This window comes from Anoplolepis gracilipes, chromosome 5, assembly GCF_047496725.1.
Source record: "Anoplolepis gracilipes chromosome 5, ASM4749672v1, whole genome shotgun sequence".
Taxonomy (NCBI): Eukaryota; Metazoa; Arthropoda; class Insecta; order Hymenoptera; family Formicidae; genus Anoplolepis; species Anoplolepis gracilipes.
The window spans coordinates 7,618,439-7,631,115 of record NC_132974.1 but is presented as its reverse complement, the minus strand read 5'-3'; the positions used below and the strand labels follow the sequence as shown (position 1 = coordinate 7,631,115).

At 33.6% G+C, this 12,677-nt stretch overlaps 2 protein-coding genes across 8 annotated transcripts in view; one reads left to right on the top strand and one right to left on the bottom strand.

Annotated features, from left to right (window-relative positions):
* Neo (ZP and PAN domain-containing protein neyo) overlaps window positions 1-12,677 on the bottom strand; it is a 287,267-nt gene that overhangs the window by 236,986 nt on the left and 37,604 nt on the right. The gene's annotated exons all lie outside the window — the stretch shown is intronic.
* LOC140666134 (uncharacterized) overlaps window positions 2,852-12,677 on the top strand; it is a 59,227-nt gene continuing 49,401 nt past the window's right edge. Inside the window, exon 1 of the mRNA XM_072893004.1 lies at window positions 2,852-3,327. Within this exon, the coding sequence (XP_072749105.1) occupies window positions 3,246-3,327 (82 nt within the window). The 5' untranslated portion in view covers window positions 2,852-3,245. The remainder of the gene's footprint in view (window positions 3,328-12,677) is intronic.

The following is a 12,677-nucleotide window of genomic DNA, read 5'->3' as shown; positions in this document are numbered from 1 at the left end:
TTTAATAAAATAATGAATAATTTATATTTGAATAAAATGATGCGAAACATAATTTTACTTCCATCATGAGAAGACGTCAATATGATATAATGCGCAAATTAAAAAATCGCGGAGGTGTGTCCAATTAGAACGCTAATGTGTCGAGAAACGGCGGAAATGAAGCGGAACGAAGTTTCATCGATAATTTTCGAGGTATGCGTCAATCACTGTACCGTACTTCAAATGAATTGGATATTTATCTGGAGCCGACTCATCCTCAATTAACGTAACTATGCGTGATATCCAGATGTTTCTGAGCTAAGAATCGTGATTGACAGATTTTTTCTTTTATCTTCTATCGATTCGATTAACAATAAGCTTAAAATAAAAGAGAAAAATTGAATACTTAAAAAATCTCTTAAGAAAATTATATGATCACTATAATATTTTATCTTTTTATTTGTCACATTATAATAATCACTTGTTCAATATCCGAGTCGGCAAAGTTTGGAGACGAAAGAAAAAGATTTTGAATAATGAATGCTTCTTAAGTGAAATTCTCAGTCTTGAGATTTATTTGTTGAAACATAAAACATAAAAGTAAAAACGTTATTCTATGCAAATTATGAAATAACAGTCACAAATTAAAACTATATTTTTATTCAATTTCTGTAAAAGATCCGAAACAAACGTTACAGTAATTTTAACTAAATTCTAAATATTTTTTATTATTTTATTATATTAAATGTTATTTTTTAATGTGATGCAAGGATTAAATAGTACATGGACGTGCGCAACGCTATTCGCATTATTATAAAATGACAAAAAGTATCACGTGTAATATCGATTGACATACTTTATCAATATTAAATGTTTCAGTAAGAATAGTTATAGAACGTGTCAAAATCAGATAAAAATTATCACAATACCTGATATTAATAAATTATTGGAATTCTATTAATAAACGCGCTTGAAACTTTGAATATAGAAAAGAGAGACGATATGTATGTATATTCCCAGAATTTGCTGTAAATAAGAGAATACGCGCATAAAAATAGAAAAAGTTTATCACACATGCGTCAGTCAGTTTATATGTATAAAATTGGAAACGTAACGTTATGACTGACAGGCGATCGCATCGTCAACAATGTGTTAATGATCGTAACAGTATCCGATATCCGGTAGATATTGATGACCAGCGATCGACTCTGCACTCGCACCATTTATGCGGAGATATGCTTGTCGAGTGAAACCAGAACAACGATCGGCCATTTTTCTTGTCCGACACATTTTTAATTACAAAGCGGGCTGTCGCTTTTTGCAAACCTCCGCGCTGGGCGGCCACCACGCACCACGAATCTTTTTTCTTCCCGGATTTCCTTTTACCATTTTCTTGCGCATGCTACTTGCGATTATCCACGGCTCGTCATTCATACCTGATCAATAAGCTAAAGTTAATTGCACATGCCGCGGTAGAACGAATTATACATCAGAGTTCAGCGTCCCAACTGGGATACGTTCGTCTGACTTTAATTAGCGCAACACTATATATCCAATGAATCTGATCTATTTCAAACTGGATTAAATGATCGTCGAGCTTTCTTGCGAATCGAGTGCTCATTTGAAATGGAAACGAAGCTCCCGAGGTAATTTCGCATACGCTTTTTTTTCCACCCTTAAACGTGGTACAAGTAAACGCATTATGTGGTATCCGATGATGAGTTTGCTAAAAACTCGAATGATAAAGCTTGTAAGCAAGAGCACGCGATTCCAATTCAATCTTGTTTATCAACCATATTTGCAAATCATTTTCTCCTTTACTTTATTTCGTATTCATAGAAATCGGTTTGATAACAAAAGTTACATTCAATCTTGCTTAACTTAATGTGCATAATGATTTTCAACACAATACGTATTGTAGATATGAACTCGAATAATCGATCAAAATCATCGAGAGGAATATTGGGCCACGAGGATATCGACCAATAGTTGCAGTAATTAGCGCATCGTTCACGGTTCAATTAAGCACGTTAGTTTTTTAAATGGCTTTTATACACGTGACCATCTCTACATGTTTGCATGAACCTGCAGAGAATGTCATCAATATCCATCAAGTTGAACCGTAACATCTGCCACGATGAGCATAGTTCTCCAAATCGCTCGCGTTCAATTTCTTAGCGTCACGTTAGAGTCATTATACAAACTTTCTCGCATTCTATAGTCTCAATCGTCTTTTCATAAGTGCCGAATTGTGCGCGAAACGAAGAGAGGCGCTTTCTTAGTTCGGGAATATGTCCGACATCGATCGTTGATCGCGAATGAAATGGAAAATGAAGTAAAGTTATGCATAGCGATTCTTAGCTCGCGAAAGCTCGCGTTACATAGTGTACGTAAGGCATCCACTCTCTCTCTCGGAGCTTTCTTTCCTCGCTTCCGACGCGGCGGCCCTGGGATATCGATATTGAAACGTAAAAAAGATTCAATCAGTCGCGAAGTTTCAGCGCCAATCAATCACTCCTTCCCTTCCCGCAGCCCTTCGTCCGTTCAGCTTTAGGACGCGAAAGCTCCCTCGCGCGCGCAGCCCGCACTGGCGCGCCTGATCGCGACGACGACGCTAAAATGGCCGTGAGGGAGGTAAAGAGAGGATCCGGGTAAGAGGGAGAGATAGAGACAGAGAGAGAGAGAAAAGAGGGAGAATGACCAGAGTGCGACAGAGAGGCATCGATCAACTACCTGAATTGGAGGGAGAGAGAGTACCGCGGCTGACAGAGCAAGAATGCCGCGGGGCCGAACGCGAGAGTGAGTTGGAGAATGAGCTTTCGGGTGCACGACGGAGTCGACGCACTGGAAGCTTGCCGTGCTTGCGGCGGGAGCTTCAGTAGCCGCTCGTACGTCGACCGGAAAGCTTTTCACGTTACGTCGTCCTTGGACGAGCAGCGCGCCATCGTCGGCGAGGGATCGCAGGGGGACTTTGCAACCCCCCTCGATCGTTCGGTGTCAATTCTTTTTTTTTTTTTTTCGAAAGTTGTCGTCGTCAGTTCCCAATTCAACAAAAACTAAGCGTGAAAAATCATAAAAAAAAAATTAAAGGAACAGACTCTATCGAGGAATACATATATAGTGCAGTGTCTGAATCAATGAATCGTCTTCCGTCGACGGATCTCGGAGCCTGAAAGTGTCGATATGAAGGCAGATCTGTGACGGATGAATGAGCGCGCGCGCGTGTACATGAGTGTGTAATCGAGACGAGAGCATATCCAAGCATCATGCGAAGTGTCGCGAGATATCGAGATGCGCGTTCAACCCTTTCCGCGTCGCTTCTTTACGTTCTTCTTGTCGCCGTTACCGGTAAGAAGTAGAGTCGCGTAAAGTGAGATACGGTGGAGATTTAATCGTTGTCTTAATTTTAAATTGAAAATTTTTCAATTCCCCTGATATATAGTTACAGATATAAACTAGTGTAATTGTGTTGCGTGTCAAATGTGTTTCAAAAATGATAGCTAAAGAAAGGAATATGCTTTCATTTGGTACACCGAAAGAAATTTGCGTGTTCTAATAAAACAAATCAGTAATTACGTAATTGCACATTTGATTGATTATAAATGTACATATTGCTGTCACAAAAACAATCGCAGTTATGCAGAAAAAAAATTTAGGGAGCAATAAAAGAAACCGGTAACTCTAAAAGATATCTAATTCCAAGTCTGGAAAAGTAGAAGAAAGGCAGTTTTACATATGAAAGTAGGAAATTGACAATGTCGGATTTTATACAGGGACCAGTTGCCAATGATCTCACTCCAGTGACTCTACGAGTTTGAATGTAATACAAAATTCGATTTATCGTAAAATACGCATTTTCTCAACAATTGCGCTCCATCCTCCCTTCGCAAATGGAAAGAGCAGATACATATAATCGTAAAAATCGAATGTTTAGGAGTAGTATTGTAAGTCCGGTTCGAGAGAAGCACCTTCGAAGAAAAGTCTTTATTTCGCGTCTCGACCAAAATTGTAGGGCGGGTCAAAGAAGTTGATTCGAAACAAGTTTTCCGGTGTTTTAAACAAGGCAAACGACAGTTTCGATCCGTTCTCCAAACACGCCCAGATCATCGTTCTAAGGGTCGGAGTTTTGGGAAAACGGTTATAGAGTCTGAGCCGCGGAGTCGCGCTTCACTTAAGAAGACTCCATAAAGTTACCTCCTGGAATTGGGATAGAAAGAAATACAGAGGAGGGGAAACTTTTCTTCCTCGCGTCCGATCGCATTCGATTTCGTGAGCGTAACCGAGGGTGATCCTCGTTCGATGACCGCGCCTCCCGTTCGATCCTTTCAAGGTAGCGGCAGTGCGATACGCGGGATGAGAAAAACTACCGAAGCAAACTCTCTTTCCACGACGAAAGATTGGTACGGCGGATCTAGTGAGTCACAGCGATTTCCGTCCTTTTGTCCGCGGCAAACTGATCGACGGATAAAATTTGAACGTCTATTGTATCATCTTAACAAGATGGAATGGCAAATATCCGACAAAACGAAAAGTAAGGCAAAACGTGTCAAGTATACGCATCGTGCGTACGTTTCTGGCAATGAAATCTGTGCCTGTTATAGAGAGTTAGCAAGAACCAAGACTAATGGAGCAATATGTGATTAACAAAGACTCTGAGTGTTTTGTATCTTGACGCGACTTATTAAACCACATATCAGGAATTTCTGTAAAAAGTTTTGCAAAAATTGGGAAAAAAAAAGCACAATGTAATAGAGATAAATGAGAGGGGTGAATGATGCGTTAAATGCACACTGAAATGAGTGCAATTTAATTGGTTTTTAAAGTGTTGGTAGAAAGATGTCGATGGAAAAGTAAGTTTGAATAAAACTTGGTAAAATGCTTACGGGAAAAAATTCACAACAATTATATCATTCATTCATAGAGTTTTTCTCTTACGTCTTATACTTAGAATTAATCTACTCTTTTATGATTATTGAATTAACCTCTAACAGTTCTCTTTCTTTTTTTCTTAAATCTTAATAATTCATTTTATATACATTTATCTATTTTTACGTATTGCTACAATATTATCATACGTCATATTTTTATTACATATCATTTATCATCGTTTAATTTTAATAATCGAGACATCAATGATTTTAATATTTTAATCACAATTAAAAGTGGGAAATTTAATAAAATTGAACTTAAAGGAGAAAAAGATAATTGAAAACGACAAACGATTGCTCATATGTGAAGTAATGAGAGCTAGAAACTTAAATTGCAGTCAAAGGAAATACGTAAAATTTACTTCTATTCTAACTTTGTAATGTAGTAAACGTTAATCAAACTACACCCGGCGCACAGGAACCATTCCGTTGAAGTGTGACAGTCGTCGGAACTATTAAGCTATGCGGAAGAAATGATTCTCTGCAAACTTACTGCATTTCTTGCACGCGATCTTCACGAATCGTTACGAGTTATTCCGTATAAAAAAGAAATCGTCTACCTTAAATTTATTTGCTGGGACGTTTTTGCTCGCGTTTCGGCTCTGTAGCTTTATGTAAATCGGAGGAAATCACGTGAGAAAAACGGTTTTCCGTACCGAACCGTGAGAATATAAGAAAATTTAACTGTTTGCCAGAGAGAGGTTGAATTCTTTTAGTCGGTAGTTTGAGAGAGATTAACGAAGAATCACGCACGCGTGCCACTTGATCTAAATCATTACCAAGCCGTTTATTCATCCACGCCATTTGCCTCGAAAACGCGCTGGAAAATTAACTCTGCATTCACGGATCCGTGAAAAGAATCCGATATTGATTTCGAAATGTGCCAGCAGTTTTGATAAGGATATCGTCTCAGAAAAAAGTTAATAGTATAAATGTGCGTGCGGGGACCATGAAGTATTAATATGCAAATACATAGCGAGATTGCCTATCAATGATCGAATAAAAAAACGGTTACTCTAATTACCGTTATCTTGCATTTATTTATCTATTACGTGATACTCCGATCTAATATTCCTATTATGTTCGACGACGGACTCCCAGCAAGTATTTTCATAATTCGATTCGAAGCAATGATTATCATCAGCTGTACGAACGTTGTTACGTATACTTTAATCGATGGAAAGGAAAGAAATGCGCTTACAATTAGTATACAATGAATCTAAATGATTTTGTAAATCACAATTATAAGGAGTAAAAAGAATCAATAATGCTGGAAAAAATGAGAATTATGATAATTGCAATGCATTGCAAATCGATTAATATATCGTAATGTTAAATTGGATTTAATCGAAATTTAACTTTTTTTTTTATTTTTTATTTCCTTGCAGTATAAAATGTTACATTTTACTAGTAGGTATATTATTCGATTAAAAAATCGTCGATTGAAAAACCTATGCAGAAAATGAAAGCAGATTTGCAATTCATCGCGTTTAAATTTATATAACTTAAAATTATCAATAAAAAAAAAGAGCAATTCAAGAAAAATATTTTTATCGTGAATATTTTATGCCAATTTTCCCATCGCGCAAAATGGTAACAAATATGCGTTCTAATCGCATTAAAAATTACACAATCTACAATGCAGTTTGAGTGCTATTAATATCCATGAATTATTAACTTTCCTTTTAATTTAGCACGAAAATTTTTGTTATACAATTATCTAGGAATCCGAGTTAAAGTTTATAGCGATCCTCCTACGGTGGAGATACTAGATATATATAAAATTTATATGGCTAATTCTCTTATTATAGTATTGCACAAGCTACTAAACATACGACAATACAGTATTGCTTCCATAATAATTGTCAAGTCATCGTAAAATCATCTTATTTAATCGCTTAATACCAGTCTAGCGTTGATCAGATTGGCAAAATAGTGCAACGATTGTTGTAATGACTGTTTATAAACGTTATAAATGTGGAATAGCGTTTATATAACTAACAGAGAAAATGGTTCGTTAAATATATTATCATTAAAATGTCAGAATATGCAGAACTTTATGCATAAAGAGGCATTTTAATTATACAATTTTATCCGAGATAAATTACTTTGCGTCACAATTAGCAAAAATAATTTGATATTTTTTAATAATAATCATTTAAATATATTTAAGGTTAATTATTTTAGTGATTTTTTGCATAAACAGTGTTTTTAATATAAATTATGATTTTTTGATATCAAGAAATGCAACATGCATTTTCACCCAAATTTTTGTCAAATACCTTAAATTATTATTATTATTATTATGATATATATGTTAAGATAATTTCCTTCTCGTTACTCTAGAAAATATATTATTTAATTTATAAATTTTTATATCAATATTTATCACTTTACATAAATCAATATTGTAGTAGAGATATTATATTTCGTAAATTATTTAAATTATCGTAATTATCTAACTAATGTTCAATTTATTATAGCCTCTGCTTATTGATTTACTCAAAATACTTTGCACAAGTTTAATATTTCTTTCTAAAGAATGCAATTATGTATTGCAACTTTTTCTGCGCGCATATACGATAAATGCACTCTGTAAATACCTAAGTAATTAAGAAATTGTAAAAAAAAAACGTAAATACATGAAATTTAAATATGATACGACGTTTTCATGTTTTAGTTTTTGATTTCATGAATTTTTATATTGGAAAATTCTTTGTGCAGCACTGAAAAGATAATAATCCATTTTACTTGCTTTCCATCATATTCGTATCAATTTGTCGCAATCGTGATGATAATTTCGCGGTTTAATAATTAAAATTGGATCACAGAATGAAAAAGACTCTCCTTTACCATGGCACGTCTCTTATGCCTCCTGTCCGATTTTCGTGGCAGTATAATTAAAGTGTCACGCGAGAAGTAATGTTGATGGGGTGTAAAAGTAAGAAGACCGAAGTAACGGGCGCATGCCTTTGTTCTTCAACGTTGCCGAGGGCGGGGGGGGGGGAGGCAGCGAGGCGAGGGGGAGAGCGGGCTTAGCTGTGAGAAATTAAGCAATTAAGCCGCGTATTTTACTACTCGCAGATCCAAGGTTCAGCCAACTCTAGTCTTCCGATCTAGACTCGCTTCGCTGAAACCGTGAGTAGAGGATGTACACCTGCGTTATTAAGATATCGCGTAACTGCAAACGCGGAGTATTCCGAAAAAAGCAGTGATAAAGCGAGTGTAAAAATTAATAAAAAGGTAGAAAAAATACATCGCATTGCAATAGTTTTGAGAGATCTAATGTGATTATCATTAAATGTACTTTCTGCGGTTAGGAGATAAAATTGAATTAATTTTTTTATTATTATAATTATTACATTTTTATTAAGTTTAAACAGTGGTACCGTTTTTTCTCGAACAAAGAATTATTTCGCCCATTAGAAACTTAATAAACTTTTTTCTGTTCAATTGTATCTGTTTTAATTATCGTATAGAAGCAATTTGAATGTGAATAAAGCGTAACATTCATGAAATGGACATACGGTATAATTTATAGCACATATTTTTCGCAGATGCTACATTATGTACTACTTGTAGTTCTTGTTTTATCAAAATAATTGATCGGCAATAAATAAGCGGCATAGTTAGTCTCGCAATTAATGATCGGAAATAAGAATTGAAACCAAAAGTTATTAAAAAGTTTAATAAGATAGTCATCATGATATCGCAATAAAAATCAAAGCCATATACGTCAGAATGTAAGACGCTAGCGAAAATAATGAAAAGAATAAAGTAGCAACTCAGACGTTTCAGAAAAAAAAATCTCATTGAGAATACAATCATAACTAGAAATCTAATAAGGCTATTAATAAATTTATCGAACAACAATTAACGTCTGCTTTAATTACTGCCAAGATATTTTAAATGCCAATTATGAGTTTAAGCACATCTGCGCACGTGTTTGTACAATACATAAAAACACATTGATATTATTATGTTGATGCTCGATTGATTGAAGTGATAAGTTTACTACGAATATTTAATCACATTTTTTGTCTTATTCCAACGATAAAAAACATTCAATGAGATTATTACGATATTACATAGGCGAATAAGGAACGAAACAAGGGAACGCAGAATAGGAAGCTGATGAGAAAATAAAGAGAAAAAGCGTTAGCGAAATAGGAATAGTGTAAGACAAGGTCGGAAGAATGATTATAATTGAACATTATTCTTGAGAGAATATCAAAGCTTCGATTATTCAAAATTCGAACAATGTTTAATATTATTTTTCAATTATGAATGTATATATATATATATATATCATAAAAGCATTAAACACCGCGCTAATGAGCTTAATATAGAGAATAAAGTCGACGAAGAAAATGCGAAATAAAAATTCGTTATTCTTAATTATCTTAATTATAATAATAAGCTATGTTTACTACAACTAATTAACATACTTTTTAGTTTGAAAAAGCAAGTATGTCAAAGTATTAATTAATTTATTTTATGAAAATTATTTAAAGATTTAATTAAAATATCTCAAATATTGTTTACATTGAACTTTCTCTCTTTCTCTCAAAAACATAACAATTAATAATTTTAGGTTAGATTACATACATAACGCATATCGTGACGCAGCACTACTGCACTATGCAAAACAAGTGAATTGAAACAGAAGGAGTGCAAAGTGCATAGCAAGTTTACGAAAAAATTAGGGAAGAGAAGAAAATGAGGAAGAACAAAGTGAAAGTTTCAAGCAAAGGTCCGTTGAATGGATGGTCGTAATTAAATTCTTGTGATTATCGAAACTTTAAAACGATTATTAATAAGTTTCTCGAGTAACGCTTAACGTCTTCTTAATTACCGCATGAAAGCACTTTAAATGTCAATTATGAGTTTAATTGTAGAAGATAAATTTACGCCACATATATTATCTCAGAAGTTTAATATATACATTTACAAACTTATATATATATATATATATATATTTCAGTAGATACATAATTTAAGCAATTTATCTTTAATGAGTAATGTGAAATAACATTATTTTTATTTTATAATTTTGATAAAGAATTTTAGTAATTATTAATCACATTATTAAATAATGTCACAGTATACATATAACGTAAATAAAAAAATTTTAATACTTTTCTTTAATTATGACATAAAAGCGCTTCAAACGCCAATTATGAATTTATATGACGTAAGAAATATTCTTTATCTTGCCGCTAGCGTGCCAGTTCGCAAATAGGATATGAGATTAACAGTCTATTTTTTCCCATTCTCCGGTCGTATAATTTTAAAACCACGGTAATTTTACATAGAAGCTATTCTTTTTTTTATAATCCTTTGACATTTCGCCGGAGAGTTTAAATTATCTTACGCACATTTCCATTTCTCACACTTATTTCCATTGCTAACGCAACGCGTATTTTGTTTGATTCCGCAAAACTTTTATTTATTTTATATTTTTATCTCCGACGTCAATTTTAATTTTGTACGTATATGTATGTATGGATGATGATGAAGTGGTTAGACTCGTCTCGAACGAAATACAGGCGCAGCGCGAAGCGCAATGTGCTCGGGCCGATTTATCGCGAGCGCAGCGATAAGAGCGCGTCTCTCGTAAAATAATACTCCCCCGACCCTCATTATGCGAGAATAACGTTGACGGAAGAAAGGAAGAGAATAACGAAGAAAGTTAGCGTTTGTATTAAACTTTTGATAAAATGCCTCGCAGTACTCTCGACGGGACCGACGCGAGCAATTCGCTCCGTCGAAAAGGATCTCGCTGCCTATCCAAACAAATCGTCCAACGTGCCACGACAGAGAGGGTTTCTGCTATTCTTATAAGAAAATGTTCCTGCACGATTTCGTGACAAACGTCTCGAATATATATATAGAATACTTTAAAATAAGAGACAGATTTTTCAATATGTCTGCGAGGTTGAACAACTCCTCAAAGTTAATTCGACATATTTCATTCGTACCAAATATCGCCGAAATGATATGTCATGAAATAATAATACATAATTTATGAAATAATCACATTTACGAAAAAGTGAAATTCTTCTTGAGAAAGAAACAATTTATCGTTGTATGAAACGTTCTTTATATATATCTTGCTCCATCTCATTAATATTTGGTTAGAAGATAATCGAAAAATTTACATGTAAAGAAGATTCTTCTTTTATATTTTGAGATCATAAAAATTCAAAAAATCAAGATAATTTAGAGCATGTGTTTAATCGCCATTCGTAGTCGAATATTTCATCTCTCATGGGAATATCGATATTTTATTGTTAGTGAGATTTGGATGGCTCTGTTATGATATTATTATCACTATAGAGGCGTGCAAAACCGAAATTCATAAATAAATATAAACCACGACCGTTTCAAATCGATAAGTGGCTGGTGGAATGGATCACCAACAACGTCCTACTAGTGTGAGAGACGTCATAAGTAAGAGAACGTCGAAGGAGAAGCTGAATTGTAACAGCGACTTCGAGTGTCATAACCCCGATAAGCCGTTGCTGATTCCTGCGGAACTTTAGCCACATTTGAAAGGGAATCGCCCGGATTACCATTACTTCCGGCTGAAATCCTTTTCCCAAACAGCGATATCACTCCTTTGCCCATAGGTCAGAGAGAGAGAGAGAGAGAGAGAGAGAGAGAGAGAGAGAGAGAGAGAGAGAGAGAGAGAGATGGAAGGAGGAGAAACTGAAATGAAAATTGTGTCTACAAATAATCTACTTCAATTTGCAGTAAACTATTTTGCGAAGATGAAGCGGTTAAAAATCGATAGACTAGTTAGATAGAGAGTTCCGAAAGTTATCAATTACGCATATGAGTTGAGTTTTTGTTTGTTACTAAATAAAACACTTATCTTCGACATTTATTCGCATGCGATATAATATGAAAATTAATATTACTCGACGTGATTAAAAAATTATAATTCTTTATCACAGATAATCCGATATTGGAAATATGTTTATGCAAAGCAGATGCAATGAATAGATTTATGTGTATGAATTGTGCGCAAAAAGCATTTAAAGCATAGAAAACTTTATCGATTATTGCGAAACTAACAGAACCAATTTTCTGAAATCTTCCATTGTAGATTAAACATTTTTTACTTTTAATGACAGTTTGAATAATTGATGCAATAATAGAACATATGCCGCTTAAATGTTTGCTTTTGTTGTATGTATGTATGTGCAACATGAAATATCAGATATGGTGTACATACATACAGTTGACATACAAATCGACATAGCGATTAAAAGATTCTCAATTTTCTCTAGCACAAAAAATGTCTGCATATACAATATTAAATAAATATAAAAATTGAAAAGTTATAATAAAACTTTTTTCTCGACTTAACCGTGGAATAAAATACTAAATTATGTTTTTTAATAATTAGAAAAATATATTAATTTTATACCCTTTCATAAAATAATGTATAAATTTAATTAAACAATATATGAATTTAATAAAAATGTTGAAATTAATATAATAAGTAAATTATATAAAACAAGATTATTTGATATATATATATATATATATATATATATATATATATATATATATATATATATATATATTAAATATTAAAAAATTTTTGATTATAAAGAATAAGTCTATAATTTATATAATTTATTCACTTGAGATACGATTCTTCATATGATTTATTTTATAAAAATTGAATTATATAGTTTTCTTTTGCTACAACTTTCCGTATTTTCGTTTAATAAAAATATTTAATCTTTTTATCATTAT